This window comes from Camponotus floridanus, unplaced genomic scaffold (genome assembly GCF_003227725.1).
Source record: "Camponotus floridanus strain SB8 unplaced genomic scaffold, Cflo_v7.5 scaffold613, whole genome shotgun sequence".
NCBI lineage: Eukaryota > Metazoa > Arthropoda > Insecta > Hymenoptera > Formicidae > Camponotus > Camponotus floridanus.
Window position 1 is genome coordinate 1 of NW_020229785.1, and position 17,490 is coordinate 17,490.

At 28.9% G+C, this 17,490-nt stretch overlaps 3 protein-coding genes and 2 pseudogenes across 3 annotated transcripts; 4 read left to right on the forward strand and 1 right to left on the reverse strand.

Annotated features, from left to right (window-relative positions):
* Positions 1 to 91: 91 nt before the first annotated feature.
* On the forward strand, positions 92 to 3,386 carry LOC112639387. Its single transcript, XM_025413173.1, has 3 exons — positions 92 to 276; positions 1,771 to 1,957; positions 2,800 to 3,386. The coding sequence occupies exons 2-3, from the start codon at positions 1,771 to 1,773 to the stop codon at positions 2,976 to 2,978; spliced, it is 366 nt and encodes a 121-aa protein (XP_025268958.1). The 5' UTR covers positions 92 to 276; the 3' UTR covers positions 2,979 to 3,386.
* A 2,726-nt stretch (positions 3,387 to 6,112) lies between these two features.
* Positions 6,113 to 9,293, forward strand: LOC112639383 (annotated as a pseudogene).
* Positions 9,294 to 10,250: 957 nt separating this feature from the next.
* LOC112639385 (inactive peptidyl-prolyl cis-trans isomerase FKBP6-like) lies at positions 10,251 to 12,316 on the forward strand. The gene is given in 7 exon segments (XM_025413172.1): positions 10,251 to 10,348; positions 10,444 to 10,693; positions 10,967 to 11,427; positions 11,502 to 11,581; positions 11,584 to 11,689; positions 11,776 to 11,887; positions 11,967 to 12,316. Coding segments are annotated over 7 exon segments (1,338 nt in total). The 5' UTR covers positions 10,251 to 10,304; the 3' UTR covers positions 12,252 to 12,316.
* Positions 12,317 to 13,363: 1,047 nt separating this feature from the next.
* Positions 13,364 to 15,017, forward strand: LOC112639386 (annotated as a pseudogene).
* An 11-nt stretch (positions 15,018 to 15,028) lies between these two features.
* Positions 15,029 to 16,822, reverse strand: LOC112639384 (transient receptor potential-gamma protein-like). Its single transcript, XM_025413170.1, has 4 exons — positions 16,670 to 16,822; positions 16,437 to 16,585; positions 16,006 to 16,171; positions 15,029 to 15,464 (listed from the first exon to the last, which is right to left on the reverse strand). Exons 1-4 carry the CDS (start codon positions 16,820 to 16,822, stop codon positions 15,255 to 15,257), a joined length of 678 nt encoding a protein of 225 aa, XP_025268955.1. The 3' UTR covers positions 15,029 to 15,254.
* Positions 16,823 to 17,490: the final 668 nt, after the last annotated feature.

A 17,490-nucleotide genomic window follows, 5' to 3' on the forward strand; every position in this document is an offset into this window, starting at 1 on the left:
CGGCGTATCGACGACGTGCGATCGCGCTTATTATCTTCACAGTAAGATGCCACGAGTTGCCCGTTCGCAAAACATAAATACACAAAACATAAAACACAATTATTTCCCCCATCCTCGGGTTCATATTTTGAAAGATGTACTTCTTCAGATCGACGAGAACGACTCACCGACGATCACGCAGTTCTTTCAGACAAAGAAAAATATAGTTGGATTACCGTTCTGAATATTTAAGGAAGATTTCCGGATCAAAGTGCAAAATCTTTATAAACTCTCAAGGTATGTAAAAGAAATATTAAAGTAGATATTAGAAATAACGTTCAGAAATTGCCTCATCAACTTTAAAGACAGAATGTTAATTTAGTTTGGAATTTCATTTCAGTATATATATTTAGAGTTTTATGATAAATCGTAAATATAATTAAATTTTGATCTATCGGAGCAATAACGCTACGAATTGGAAATGTGCGTGTTTTCAGTCGTACTAATCGCGAGGAAAAGATAAATAATATTAGATATAATTCGACATCAATATGCGTCATTTCATTCAGTTATAGCTTAGTTGAACGCTAATTTCTATCTCTAATTTCAATGCGCCGCAAATAGAAGTGGTTTGCCCTATATTAACTTTACGCTTTTTCAAAGGAGCAAGCCAATGTGTCTACTGCGGTAATGACTCTGACACGTTTAATGAAATGTTGTTTGCGAATAAATCAATCGCGAATAAATTCCCTCATCAACCTTGAAACATCAAAATAAAAGTGTATTTATGTAAATTGTAGCCTAAAACGATGTAGTTCAAATTAAAAAGTATACCGATATTCAAATTAATATTATATCGAAAGTACATTTAAATTCGATCTTTATTGATATAATGAAAATATTGAGGCACTGAGATAATTATCTCTATTTAGTTGTAAGTTATTGAAAATGAAATTTTGCTTTTTATAAAACAAGCTTCGATATTTGTATAAAGTATATATATATAAAATTATTCGTTCATTAATTCTAAAGACACTTTAGAACTAATAGATATTTAATTTTTAAAGCTCAGTTAATGATCTTTCTCGATATCTTTACTAAAAACAAGACTTTATACTTTCAAATTTAACGGAAATACATGCGTACATGTATGTGTGTATTTTCGTACAAACTATGAACAACACACGATATCATTATTGGAAGGTCACATCCTTGAAAAGTCGCGAAATAAATATCGTTAATATCGTTAATCCTAACTGAAATATATGGGAATATAATTTTGAATTATTAGATTCGTATTTATTTATATTTTTATTTTAAGTGTACAAAAAAAAAAAAAAAAAAAAAAAAAAAAAAAAAAAAAAAAAAAAAAAAAAAAAAAAAAAAAAAAAAAAAAAAAAAAAGGCCTGTGCATTGTATAAAACCTTTTTATTTCTTTAAACTACGTAACTACAAACAAACGTAAACAGTTTGTCTAGTCCGCGCGTGTTCCAGATATTCCTTCATTTTTTCAATTTATTTGGTCGAAGGTTGCGGAATGACACTGCTGTTCACAATTTTAATCTACTTTTAATTAACACATGCTTACTTATGTTTTATATTCTCTAATTATTTTTCTATTCTCATTTATCTTTCTATCTCCGAAAAAGCTTATTTCCTCTGATATAAATATAAAATATATAATAAATATTTCTCTGATAAATATAAATATATAATATATTCCATCTTTTAATTTTTTAATCCAACCTCGTGTATGCGTTCGCGTAATTAAATGAGAACGGATATTTTCAGATGTTCACGAACCAATTGAACGTGCTTGTGAGCCTGATGATCGTCATCGCATTTCTTATGTCGGAATCAAGAGACGCACAAACGAACGGCTACCCCAACCAGAAGCCGACCTTGCCCCAGAAATATTGTGGCGAAGAGCTCTTAAATACTCTACGTACAGTCTGTAATGATAATAGTAGATATCAAGGTAAGCACAAAAGCTAATCAATACGGAAGATATTTTTTTTCGCTTATATAAACGAATCCAAACGCCAAATAGGATAGAAAATACATCGGTAATGGATTAATGAGCAAATTTTTTTATTTCTGCAACAATGTTAAATAATATATTTCTTTCCTAAATGTATACAATGTTTTCTTTATCAGATTTTATTATTTGTAATTATAGTTGAAGATGATAGTTTAACCAGCATGATTCATTTATGAATTTTTTAATGTATCTCTTATTGTTAAAATTTAATCGCATATGCGTATGTGTTTTATACAATAAAATAGAAGAAATTTTAATTAATTGTTAAATATTGTTTTAATTGCCATTTAGATTATAAATATTTTATAAAATATTTTATACAAATTTTTTAAATACTGTTATTAATATGATATACCGATAAATCTATTCTGTAATCTATTAAAAATCATATAAATGCGATAGTTTTTTTTTAAAGCACATGAAATATTTATAATAAGGCATTTGTTGGACAGTGATTATTTATCCATGTCATTACGTAGCCTTCGATTAAACGAGTTTAAAAAAATGAGGCTATCTGGAATGCGCATGTATCAAATGAACTGTTTATTAAAATAATGCCTTATTATAATTCTATTGACCATCTCATTTTAACCATTGTATATATGATTTGCGGAAATTCTCGATGAAACGATTTTTCGCATTTGTAATAATCATAATGTTTAGAAAGTTAATAGAAAGAGTTTGAAAGACAATATTTACACGCACAGAAAGTGTTTGAACGATACGATCTTTTTATATTATTTGTACACACTGCTACAAAAGTTTGCACTTTTTTTCAGAAATGAAGATGGCCAATCTTCGGTATGTTTCCGACTCTTCCCCGTTCCTGTCCCGAGCAAGAGCAGAGGAGACGTTGAAGGAACTGTTCGCCGATAGGCCACGAAAATGGGAAGATCTCTATGAGGAATGCTGTCGCAATATGTGCACATTAATCGACCTGTCCATGTATTGCGCTTAACTGTACTTAAGCACTTATCCGGAAATCAGTAATCCTTCTCCGCTTTACCCCTTGATCACCATGCAACCGAATAAACCCAGACATAAGTGCATATATCCATATACTCATACACATATACATTTCATATGTACAATACACGTTCGGAAAGTTTACTAGTTGCATCATGACTCATGCTGGGAACTGATTTCATAATAACGTTTCATAATAATTATGTATTATATTTACGTAATTTTTTGCGAAGAAACTGATTCTCTTGACGTATGATCGTGTGCGGTGATTCTTTTGTTCGCGATTTCCTTCCGAAAAACGAAAAGGCAGCGAAGAGAAGGCAAAACTTAAGAAAATGAAAGAAAAGTAGTCTTAAAAAAATGAAATATAAAAACATCAGAAATCCTAGAAATGCTCTTTACATTAATCGTTATAATATTGTTCAATATTAATTATAATAATATTTAAATAAGTATTATTATATTTCTCGAAAATTAAAAATGACTTTTTTGTGAGAATACTTTATATGCTGTAATAATGTGACAATCTATTATGTAGATAAATTGTTATAAAATAATAATTAATAGATATTAATTATTATAAAATAATAATTAATATATATTAATTATTATAAAATAATAATTAATATAAATATTGATTAATATAAAATAATTTAAAAATAAAATCTATTTAATCCGATTTAAGTTTTTTTCCATTTTTAACTCTCGATATTTATTTAAATATTTTACAAATTCAAATATGTTTTGAACAATTCTTTCTTCTCTTACTCTGCCTTTTATATCATCATAAATCAATTAAAATTTTTGAAATTTCGGACAATGTATTAGCACTATACGTGGAAAACAACATTTTAATCAAAATTGTTTTACTTGAATTGTTAATTATTTAATAAATTGATGGTATAATAACTTGAACCGCACAGGTATTGTTACAAATTTCATTTTCTTTCTGTAAATATAATCCTTTCGTTATAAATGTGTGCAGTTATCAAGAGCTCTGGATTACGATTTCTAAATAAGCTATAATACACAATCGAGAATGTGTGAAAGGAAAGATTAACGATTTCTCGAAAACACATCAAATTGCAGTCAAATTAAATATTTATATAGCTTATAATTGTATGTGACATTTGTCGTACCGTTTATGGTCAAAAAAAGCAGTCAGACTACATTTTGTGGATCAGTCTACGAAAGTTAAATCGTAGTAAAGAATTACACGTGTTACACAAATCATGAACCATAATATCCAATTAATATCCATTTTATCGAATTTTGCATTTTACAATATTCCTTGGGTGTTCCAAGCTGTTCCAACGTATTATCTATATATATGATAAAGATCTTAATATACTTATTTAGATAATAATAATATGTATGCAATGTGAAGGCATATGTTATGTGACCTATGATTATGCATGGTATAAACTGAAACAGAATTAAGTCAGAAGTCTGACGAAGATGATTCGCGCCAAAAGACCTCTCTATATTACAGGAAAAATATTTCCAATGACATTATCCATGTTTTGTACAGTAAGATAGCTACTTAAATATTCGCGCAATTTTATAGAATATTAGATTATAATGTTTTCTTAAAAATATATATTTTATATGTACATATCTTATAAGCATTCATTTGTATCTCTTATATTTTGCTTTCAGCTGATCAGATGGTTATATATCCTGCTGTAGTACTGCTCGCTAATTAATGATTTTTGGACATTGACTTGAATATAATCTCCGACAGACAACAGCATTTAATTAATGCATCAAACTGTTTAATTCATGTATTCACGTGACAAAGTGGTATCGCTATAATTCGAACAAAATAAATTCTCATGTGTATAATCAATTGCAATAAATAATCATATTTATATTATTGAGAGAATATTTTAAATTTTATCAAAACTGTCTTATATATTATTCAAGCTGTTTAATTGATTTAGAATCTCAATAAATTGTAGAGACATGCATTTAAAATGTTTCAAATTAATAATATTGTCTCTTTACATATACATATAACATATTTAATATAGCAATTTATATGTTGAAATTGTTAATAAGTTATTATTTATTCACAATATATCGATCGCACTTGAACTGTCAATAAAATCTGTCAATAAACATCATCTCTCGCACACTCCATTATGTTATTATAACAATTTATATCTTGATGTAAACACGTAGATACGTATACACTATTAAAAATATAATTATATATAATTTATATAATTATTAATATAATTATATATAATTTCATTAAAATTTAAACGAAATTTCATTGTAGATAAAAAATTAAAGAAGTATTTTGAAGTTTCAATTTTAAGATAATATTAGTAGTTGAAAAAATATTTTTATTTTCATTTTCTTTGCTTTCAAAAAAAGAAATTATTATTTATTTTTAAATTTATTCTTAAAATTATGTAGTTTTGATAATCTGCGCCGATGAAAAAAATTAACTCGAAAAATTTAAATTAAATTCCATAAACAACAAAATGAATTTTTAAAATTCTCCTACGATTTCTTTGGTCAGGTGTTAAATGAAATGATGTTTTAAAACTAAACGGTTTTCTTTTACACACATATTCATTCTATTTTGTTAATTTTTATAATGATCTTAGTATTTCGTATTGTCATCTTTCGTTGATAAAAACTCTGTCATCAAAACTATATCATTCAAATGTGTCGCTTGCAAAACTGTGATGTCGATTAATTCTTTATATTTTTAAAGTTCGTTTAATAAAAGAGAGACGCGTCTCAGTTAAGTTTCCGAAAATTCAAATTGTTGAAAAAAAGTAAGTTCAGCGAGAAAAGAGATATGGGAGGATAAATTAATAATAAACGTCAGAAAAATTGGAGGCCGTTGCATCTATTATTTATAAAGTATTTAACGATGTTACAGGAGGGCTATACTAATTCGATTCTTCGAATTACGGTTTGACACGCGTAAAAAAGACACGGCGAACATTGGTGTTTGAAATATTTATGCACATGTCCGTACTTTACAGCTCAATAAAGTTCGTGAGTTTCAGAACTTTTGCCATGGACATGCGTAATTGTTGTATCGTAAAAAGTGAGGGAGAAATGCTAAATTCATAAAAAAGTATCAGTCTGCATTTAGCTTCCGACATGGACGATTCTAAGACACTGGCATACACAGGTCTTTATATTTTTATTCATTTTCACATATTTTTCATATATTATTCTTCTTTTTTATATTCATATATTATTCTTCTTTCTTATATTTTTCATATATTTTTCATATATTGTTATTATTAAACTCTGTGTAAACTCTCTGTCGTATAATAGACAAAGGTATATTTTAGGTAAAGTTGAGATTTAAATTAACATGGGGCTTCATCTAATATTTTTATATAGCATTATTATAAAAAGTTGATGACATATATATATATATATATATATATATATATATATATATTATAAATTATATAATCTGACATATTATTTTTTGACATTAATAAATGAATAAAAAATTTTTTTTAAAATTAAGTGGTCAAAAGATTTGCAGGCGATAATTACTTTAATATATCTCATTTTTTTATATGTGAAATTCTACACATTTTCCCGTCTTAAATTATCATCAATTATTCGGGCAATTAATCGGGCAATTATTCCGGGAAGGAAGAAATTGTTGCAAATAACGCGCGATTTAAGAAATAAAATGGAATTTACATAGACTTAGATTGGGCGATCGGAATAAATCGAATTTCTCTGAAGATCCTTGGTCTCTGGCCGGACGATAAGTTAAGTCATTGGCAAAAATTTTTCGCAAATCTACGCGCCTTCATTATCTTTATCACGATGTTTATCACATCGGTTATACCCGGGATGTTAGCATTGTTGAGGGTCTGGGGTGACATTGTGGCGATGGCAGACAATCTGCAGATCGCTCTACCATTTTCGGTGACTGTCTTGAAATTTGTTATTATGTGGTTCCGCAAAGGAGGTAAGTCGACATGAATATGATAGTTTATTTTATTCGGTAGATTTACTTTATCTATTTTTTCTTAAGAGTATTGCAACTTCATCCGTAAATTTTGAAATTTCCTCTCCGAAGATCTTGTACCGATCATAAACATGATCGTGAACGATTGGATCAAAACGAAGACAGTGCAAGAACGAGATACCATGATAAAGCAAGCGAAAATCGCGAAAGCGATCGTTATGTTCGGATGTATCATGATGAGTTTCGCATCTGTCGCTCTCATCATTCCACCTTGCTTTGGATACTCTATACGATATCTGACGAATCTCACGGATGGTGCGAAGCCGTTGCTGTTGCAAACCTATTACCTTCGTGACATGACAGAGAGCCCATATTACGAAATCGCGTTCGTCGCTCAAGCAACGTCGATCATAATGGCCGCGATTTCTTACACGGGCATCGATAATTTTTTGGGTCTACTTGTATTTCATATCTGCGCTCAGCTGGATATTCTCAAAGTACGATTGCTTAATTTGAACGATTTCAAAAGCTTCAGCACGGATTATCCTTCAATATTGAGGATCATCTACGTCTCATTAGGTTGTTCTTTAAATTCTCTGCGTTTAAAAGCTCTGTAATTTATACACTTATATATAAAGATTTAAATATTATATTGAGGTTCTTATATAATATTTATATAATTTTTTAAAAACTCGAACGTGTTCATTAAAAATATTCTAATAATATTTTTATTATCACATTATTTATATAATTAGCCGTAATAAATATATAAACCTATAACAAATAGATTATATATTGTGCATTTTTATATTAAATAAATGATACGGATTCAGACGACATCGTTATTTGTTAAAAACTCAATATAAATATATACACTTCATATCGCAGTTTCACGTAATACGTATGATAAATTTAATATGTATCGAAAATTTTAACGTCAAAAAATAGATTCTCATATATACAGTACTTTTGTATTATGTTAGATAAATGCATCGTTTGCAGCCGTTTTAGACACATTATACATCTTATTGTTAGAAATATGCCTTTAAGATATTGCTTTTATTTAAAATTGTTTATTTAAAATTACTCCATGTTACATTATGCGATATCTTATATCGTAGATCCGTTGATGTCATCGACAACACGTTCAACTTGATGCTTCTGGCATTGTTAGTGTATTTCGCTATTTATTTTGCGTTCAAGGATTTCTATTAGTTACCGTAAGTTGCCGAAAAAGAGAAGAGCTATCCTTTCGAACATTGTATAATCCCAGATAGTATAAAATCTCCATCGCTACAATTTTTTGTTGCAACGGAAACGAAAACGCGACATGAAAAGACCATCTTAGTCGTGACATTCCTCTCAATTCTCCGTAAATAATATATATACATTTCTGGAAAAATTAGATTATTAAAATAAATTTGATAAACATCGAGAAATTGCGCAGAAAATCACACATATTAATGCATGTCTATAGATCATTGACGGAGTTAACGGAGATATTTCCTTTATGCGAATAAGTTGGCTCATTTCGATTCTCATTAATACATTCGTTCACATGTGCCTGTACTGTGTGGTCGGAGAGATTCTTATAGCCAAAGTAAGTATGTAAACATAAGTATGTAAGTCTGATACACTATAATTATAATACCTTGATATATATCTTATATAACATTACACAGATCTACATAATAATTATCTACATAATAATTAACACAGATCTAAATATTTTCCGATTGTTGCAAATCAGAAAAATTTTAATACAAAAGATTTTTATTTTTTAAAAATTAATTCTCTCTTTTATAATATTTAATACTTTTTTAGTTTGATTTTTTTAATATTTTCAATTTATTCATTTTTTAAAGATTTTTATTTTTCATTTTGTAAAGATTTTTATTTTTTGAAAGATATGACAGTGCGTCTCCTGTGACAGATTTATAATACTTATTTAGGCGAAGGAGTGTATTATGCGGCGTACAACTATACGTGGTACTCACTGAAACCAAATGAAGCTAGAAACCTGTTGCTGATAATGATTCGTTCTGAAAAACCTCTTCTCATTACTGCGGGCAGAATATTTCCTATGACATTGTCTATGTTTTGCAGTGTAAGACATCCGTAATTCGTTCATATAAAATGTTCATATAAAGGCGGCTTTTACACAATAGAAATCTCTTTTTATTTTTTTTTCTTTATTTATAATTATTCATCATTGTTGTCACTGTGTACATGTATATGTTCATTCGTCACGTTTTCAGTTAATCAAGACGTCAGCTGGTTACATTTCCGTTCTGCTTGCTAATCGATAATAATTCTTTGCCTGATTCGATTGATCAAAAATTTAGACCATGAGCAATTAAAAAAAAAGAGATTATATAACAAAAATAATCATTCTCATCGTCTCGATTTTCATTTGACGTTTATGTTATGTGATGGTTTAACATAAAGCAATCATTTTATTAAACGAAAAATTATACATTTATGTATATATGTCAATTAACAATAAAATAATCATAATTATGAAAATGTTTTTGATAATATATGATGCGCTCAAAAATGCTCTGCGTTAGCAAGATAGATGATATTATACTTATCTTGTAATAATTTTAAAATTAATACTAAGATTATAATTTATAATCTTATATTTTATAATTTTATAATTTATACTATTTACTACAATTATACTATTATACTATTCATTATAATTTATACTATTTAAGAAGGAGAATACACTACTACTAGTATAATTTATATATGTATTATATAATTTAATTATTATTTGTAAATGTATATATAAGTTTTCATTATTATTTTTAAATATAAAAATATATATACTACACACATCAAATATTTCTTTCGATTCCTTTACATTTTGTATCTGTATATCTGTGTGTATCCGTGCTGTGTTTGTGGCATATAATAATAATAATTTCGCAGTGTAATATACAATTTCATCAGTTGTGCAGTTTGCGCGGTAGTTTTGTGTGCATATAATGCATTTGTGCATAAAGTGCATCCTTATATAAGTTGGGATTGTCAATATCGAGTATTGAAAAATTATTCATATATATATGTATATGTATTATTCATACATATAATTATCATTCATAAATGAATGTACTCATTCATAAAAGTGAATGTACTCATTCATTAATTCATTTATTACCGATTGAGAAAGAAGGGAGAGACCTCTGTCGAAAAACTGAAGAGTTATGTCCTCTTTCTCATCGCTTACATGATCTTGCGTCGTTCTCGTTTTGAGAGAGTGTTCCGGACAAGAGATTTAGGAAGCAAAGTGAATTGAAAAATACAAGATAAAGAATATCTCTTTCTCCGAGGAATCAATTTATTAAAATGGCAAAGCACATATCAGATCCTGCAGCTGGATTCAGGCTCGAGTACGTTAAAACTGATTAATTAATAATAAACTTGCATGGTCGTTACATGCTAATTTTTATATTTATAATTTTTATATTTGTATCGTTCTTTTCAGAGATTTGATAGGCGAAGAGGGGGTTACCTTTGAAATTGGAGAGGATTATATTGGAGAAGACAATGACGACGAAGAATTTTCATTTTCTCCATTCGTACATTTCAGCAATGAGGAGATGTTAAACATGTTAAACATGAATGGTTTCGAAGATGAAAATGATGGAGATGATGAGAAAGGATCCGTATCCCTTTACGGTATGAGCTTCGAAAAGTTAAAAGCAAAGATGACAAGTTTGACCATAGATCAAAAAGTAAATCAGATTTTATTATTTTATTATTATTATTATTTTATTATTATTTATAAATTATTCTCTTTAGAAATTATTTTCTTTAGAAAAGAGAATAATAAGAGAATAATAAGAGGAGATATATAATATTTTTGATATATTGAAAATACGTAAATAAAATTAAATAAAACTAGATAAAACTTGCAAAAATATTTTTTAAAAAATCAAAGTGAAACGTAACCTTTTTGCATGTTTTAAAATGTAAACAATTTTACTTATGAAATTATGTTACGTTAGGTCATGAAATATGTGAAGCAAAAAGGTGTTGGAGAAGTTGTTCCTGCTAATGGTCAAATTACCTTTCATTACATTGGATATTTTGAAGACAGAGATGAACCTTTCGATTCAACTTATTCTTCTGGAAAACCAAGGACACTGCGTTTAGGCCAAGGATACATTATACCTGGTTTAGAGATCGGCATCAGTACTATGCAGAAGCATGAAATAGCAATATTTTTGATACATCCCGATCTTGCTTATAAAGCTTTTGGATGTCCACCACGTATTCCACCCAATGAGGAAGTGGTATTTGTAGTTCACTTAATTGATTACCTTGATGATGGTTCTGCAGATACTTATCAAAATCTTCAAACAGAAGAAAAGCAGTCTTTTAGACATATAAAAGAGCCAATGTTACATATGTTTGTGGCTGCTAAGGATACTTGTAGAAAGCTTAATTTCAAACGGGCAATACGAGAGTAAATAACATTATATTAAAGACTTTTGTATAAATGTAATATGGTCATATGTGTATAATATATTTTTTTTGTAGATATAAAAGAATTATTGACTGCTTAGAAAATGTACAATTGAAAGATAATTCAGAAGAAGAAGAAATGAATGAATTACTTTCAAGGCTTATAGCAATCTTGGAATATGCTATAACAAAATAGACTTACCACGTCTTGCCTGTATGGCTTGTGGACGAGTACCAATACCAACAGCTAAAAGCCATTACAAGTATGGGAATATGTTAATTGATGTAATATTTATGAATTAATCGTATATTAAATTAATATCATGATTGAAATCATTTTTTCTTCTAGTTTTGGAAAAGCTTTATTGAATCTTGGAGAATATGATGAAGCAATGAAGAAATTGCGAAAAGCTTATACATTGGAACCAAGTAATGAAGAAATTGGAAAAGTAATTCAGCAAGTGAGTTGAAGATTTTTCAAAATATGTTTCTTCTAATATGTGTTAAAATAAGATATATTAATATCTTTTTTATAAACAGACAAATGTGAAACAGCGTCAATATTTGGAAATTGAGAAAAAATTATGGAAAAATTGTTTCAAGCCTGGAGAAAAACAAAAAATTAACGAATTTCGAAATGTCATGCGTGATTTTTGCGAAACCATTATCAGTGATAGTACTGTATCAAGACTTTCTCTTCCTGAAGGTCTTACAGAAGAAGAACTTCAACTTGTACGTGAAGAAGCTGCTGCATTAGGATTGAATGTTATTACAAATATAAGATATGGCAAAGAAATCGTCTATCTTCAAAAGAGCAAAGTATAAAATTAACTTCTTGTTTATTAAATTGCAACTATAAAATTCTTAACAATCCTTAACAATACTTAAAATACTATTTTAATAATGTTAATATTATTATTTTAAGATTTTTTTGATGAATTTTAAGCTTATTTTTTTATTACTTGGTGGATATGACAATTTAATGTTACAATTTTTCAATGAATTGCCAGGAAAATTTATAAGATAATTCATATGAGATAAATCTTGGCTCACTAAAAGAAAGTCGATTCCTAGTATTTTTCTCATAAAAATCCAATTCTTAATAATGTTGCAATTTTGCACTGTTGTATACTCTTAATAATTTTAGTATGCAATCATATACATTCCCAAAGATTAAGTATTAATTTTCTATCTTTATAATTTTGATAATTTTAGATGTTTTTTTAATACATGCTCTGTATGCTGAAAAAAGTATAATAATAAGGTTCTCCTCCTCCAGTAAGAAATACAGATCAAAGATAGGTCTATTAAATGTCTATTATACATTTATAGTTGTCTAGTAGCCATCTTTCCTATCATTTCTCACTGGGTCACAGATAAATAGATTGTAAAATAAAGTCTTTATATTGATAATATTTGTTTATTACATATAATTATCTATGAATATTAACTTTATATTAAATATTACTTTTTCTAATGCAAAGAAAATTAAATAAAACGACGTTTTTTACATAAGCAGCATTAAGGATATTTCATTATGATGTATGCCAAAATGGGAGTTTTGCCATCAAAAAAAATCAAATGACAATTGCCTAACATTAAAATATAAGTTAAATGATAAGTGTCTAATACAACTCGAATATTTTTATACTTTGTTTCTCTTTTACTATTAATAAAATATTTTTGCACAAATATAATTGTATTTTGTATTTATATTTGGCTGATCCTGAAATGTAAGATAGTAAATGAAACTATATCAATTTCCATATGTGGCATATATTGTTTCGATACATTTAAGTATAGAGTAAACAAACGCCGGAAGTTCGTGGAGCATCCTCATTATGTATTTCTTGTTCGGCATAATAAGATGTAATGGATCAAACGATATAAGGTTTCCGCTGATGTAACATCAAGGTATATAAGAAAAATTTCGCAACGCAATAATGTCAAAAAATAGTACAATGTTTCTTATTGCAACGTTCTTCATATCTTTGCTCCTAAGTAATCTGATTTTTTTCCATATCTAGTTTCAATTTTCTAATCGAAAATATAATGATTTACTTACAAATTAAGGTGAGAGTGTCGTCCACATTTTCATTATTTTTCAATCATGTTTTTTAGATGTACCTATTAATTCAGTTGATTTACCAAATCATCGACCATCGATTCAAAACTTTCAAGACTTCCGTCCCGAGGAAGGTCTCCTGGAGATCTTCCTGAACCCGACACCGGTCATTTCGAATGATCACGCGGTGATTGGCAGCATCATTGATTCGGATTTGAAAGCGGAGAATATAAATTATGAGCTTTACACCAAAGATAATAAAGAGCAATCTGTTTCTCTACGAGTGGGTGATAGTGCACAACTGAAAGAATCGCCGTTTAACTCTACATGGCCAACCAAGATCATCATTCACGGATGGGCAGAGAGCGGAAATACTTTCTGGATAAATAACATTCGACAAAATTATCTTAGTATCGGAGATTACAATGTAATCTGCGTAAATTGGTTCGCTGGTTCAACCAAGGAATATCTAACGTCTGCCAAAATTACTCGTCTGGTGAGCGATATTTTCGCGTATCTTACAAAAAAAATTAACAGATCAGTTAATGAAAAGAATTTTTAAAATTATAGTATATTTAAAAAATTTTTTAAATTATAATATATTTTAACGATGCTGCATAATCGCAAAATTTGTATCAATCACGTATTGGAATAGAGACAATTTTTTTAATGTACAGATTATAAGTACTATTGATAGATTAATTCACAATTAATTCATAATTAATTTATAAATTTATATTAAAAATTTATATTAAAACAAAAATTGATACATGGCAAAATTCTGGAAATTCCTAACTCATTATTCTAATATATCAACTTTTTACAAGAAATTGCACATATATATACACAAGATTTGTGTGTTTACAGGTAGGAGAATACATAGCTGCGTTTATAAAATTTCTCGGATCGGAGGTTCAAGTTTCCTACAGTGATATCCATGTACTGGGGCATAGTTTGGGTGCCCATGTAGCCGGGTACGTTGGTAATTATATGCGGGGAAGACTCGGTCGCATCACCGGACTTGATCCAGCTGGACCAGCCTTCGAGACACCTTATCTGAAGACGCGGCTGAGCGGGCTAGATTCCACAGACGCCGATTTCGTCGACATCATACACACCTGTGCCGGTAGTCTCGGCATCCTCAGACCCATCGGCCACGTGGATTTCTATCCGAACGGAGGAACATTTAGACAACCCGGATGTCCAGTACTTTCAGCCCGTACGTCGTACATAAGATATTCGTAGCCTATATTTAAGCTGTATAATATGTGACAGAACTGATCCAATTTCTATTTTTAGAAACCTGTAGTCCACAGTAGATCGCATGAATTTTTTGCCGAGTCTATCGTGCATCCTGACGGCTTTCCCGCTCTACGGTGCGCCAATTGGATAGATTTCCAGCTTGGTAAATGCAGCAATAATTCTACTGTGATGGGAGAATTTGTCAATACTAAAGCTCGGGGTACTTTTTACCTGGAAACCAACGCAGAACCGCTGTTTGGAAAAGGCGAGATATAAAAGGAAGTCGGTGGGACATTTAGATAACGTAACTTTGCATGTCCACTTATGACACGTATATATATTTATTACAATTATAGCAATATCGCAGAGAAACGTACAAAAGAGTATAGAAAGTATTTTACTTATATATACATATATATGTATCTATTACACAAATATGATTACGATATCTAGTAGGTAGTAATAAAAAAAACGACGCCTATATATTGCACACATATATATGTTGCATAAATTTTATTTAGTTAAGCCATTCTAGCAAGCTTTGCCACCCCATCGGACGATTTCTCGATTTTGCCGCAAAATTGCATGCGATATTTTCGACGAATTGTATCCCAATCGACGACGTTGTCTATCCTCGAAATATTACTCAAGGAACTTTGACTGTTGGCCGGACTTAATTGAAGTAATGAAAAATTGACGCTGTCCTTTGTTCGTGGAATTATTCTGTTATTCTAAAAAGACGAAAGAGGAACAGATATAAAGACCTGAAATTATTTAATAAATTTTCGAAAATATCTGGAAATTAAAACTTTGCATGTGTAATAATATGTATCCTCATAAATACGATAACATTAGTAAATTATAACATGTTTACAATATATAATTATTATATATATATATATATATATATATATATAATTATTATATATATATATATAATAATTATATATATATATAATATTATATATATATATATAATAATTATATATATATATATAATTATTATATATATATAATAATTATATATATATATATATATAATATTATATATATATATAATTATTATATATATATAAATTATTATATATATATATATATATATATATATATATATATGCAGAATCACATGTTTACAATATATAATGAAGAAATTAAAATTTTCATATCCGTTTCTGCAATAAAGCACAAACGGATATGAAAATTTTAAACAGGCAAATATAATTATGAATCGAATCGATACGTCTGCAACAAGCATATCTGATATCTACGTACGCTGGAAAGTGGATATTTCGGAAAGTCTCTTTGATGCACATCGGGTTCCATGTAACCATGAGATCTGTCAATCTTTTGCCTTGCATTGCGTTTTCTTATACAGACACTCTTCAAATACTCCGTCCATGTAGTAATGAGATTTAACGGGGCTGGCGCGGTTTTTGTTCTTGAAAAAAAACAAGATCGATAATAAATATAAAGATTTTTTTTCCAAATTTACAGAAGCGCATCAAAAGTCTCGCATCATAAATTTTCTATGGAAGTCTCCTGTCTCTGATCAAGGAATTACATGATAGTAGAAAGTAAGGAATTTAATTATCGCCATATAATTAGAAACGACAAAAAAACTTAAGTTTTATTTAATTTAAAATTTAAAATTTGAAGAGAGGAGAGCAAGAAATTTATGAAAATGTAAAAACTTATCTACTTACTTTTGCATCTTACGTATTAGTTTGCTGAGACCATACTTCCATTCGATATCACTCTGCGATATCACTTTGTGATACGTGTCGCTCATCATAGCAATTAATAAGTTAATCATCACTATGACGCTAACGAGCATATATAAGGAGAATGATATCTATGAAGGCGAAAATAATTATTTGTTACATACATATATGGATACATTCGACAGATAATGTGTAATATAATGTTGGTTCCTCACCTTGAAGAAATAAACCGTCCCACTTGGCTGCTGATTCCTTTTCAACGAAATTGTAAAGTCGTCGGTATCTTTTTTTGCCGAAATGGCGAAGAGAAGATTCTCTGTGATATTGATCGCACTAACTTTAACTGTGCAAACAGAAGAGAGAATCATAAATTAAATGAATTCTCTTGATCAATAAGTTAATTTTTCCTATCATATATACGCAGCTATATACGTTATTAAAAATTATAGATTTGTTTCCTATGCTAATATACAGGCGGTATAGTACAACTGAGTTGGTATGTGTTTATAACTAGTAGCAATTTTCAGATATATTGCATTTATGATTGCAAATTTCGCATTATTCTGATACGAAATAAAAATCATGTGTTACTATTATCGTCGTTTCATTCTGGCTATAAGCAGAAAAATCGCATAATATATATATATATGTATTACAATTCTTGGATTATTAAAGTCTGTAAAGATTCATGCTGACGAGATAGTCAACTGTGTTATTCGTTTATTATTAAAATGTTTATTATTAAAATTGATCAATCAGAAGAAAGTCAGCGAGCTTTATAAGATTTAAAACATGCGATGAGATGAATAGAGCAGTAGATTTCGATAACAGTAAAGTAATTGCGATGGTGTTCATATTAGAGAGATTACATATCGGGTGAGAAAAGTTTTTCAACGCATTCAAATGTAAGATGGATGAGATGAATGCGGCTTGCAACGTGAGAACTGCATTTCGAGCCGTTTTTATGCACCCTGCGTAAAAATAGGAAAATTAAAAAGAATCGACAGAGAAATGTTTTTTTCTGTCAAATTTAAAA

What these genes read in the sequence shown, in the direction of transcription:
- LOC112639387 (XM_025413173.1), top strand. Translation starts at nt 1,771, where the DNA reads ATGTTCACGAACCAATTGAACGTGCTTGTGAGCCTGATGATCGTCATC. An exon ending in TGATAATAGTAGATATCAAG is followed by an intron (nt 1,958 to 2,799) that starts GTAAGCACAAAA and finishes ACTTTTTTTCAG; the next exon opens with AAATGAAGATGGCCAATCTT.
- LOC112639384 (XM_025413170.1), bottom strand. Translation starts at nt 16,822, where the DNA reads ATGATTCTCTCTTCTGTTTGCACAGTTAAAGTTAGTGCGATCAATATC. An exon ending in GGACGGTTTATTTCTTCAAG is followed by an intron (nt 16,586 to 16,669) that starts GTGAGGAACCAA and finishes TCGCCTTCATAG; the next exon opens with ATATCATTCTCCTTATATAT. An exon ending in CTAATACGTAAGATGCAAAA is followed by an intron (nt 16,172 to 16,436) that starts GTAAGTAGATAA and finishes TTTTTTTTCAAG; the next exon opens with AACAAAAACCGCGCCAGCCC.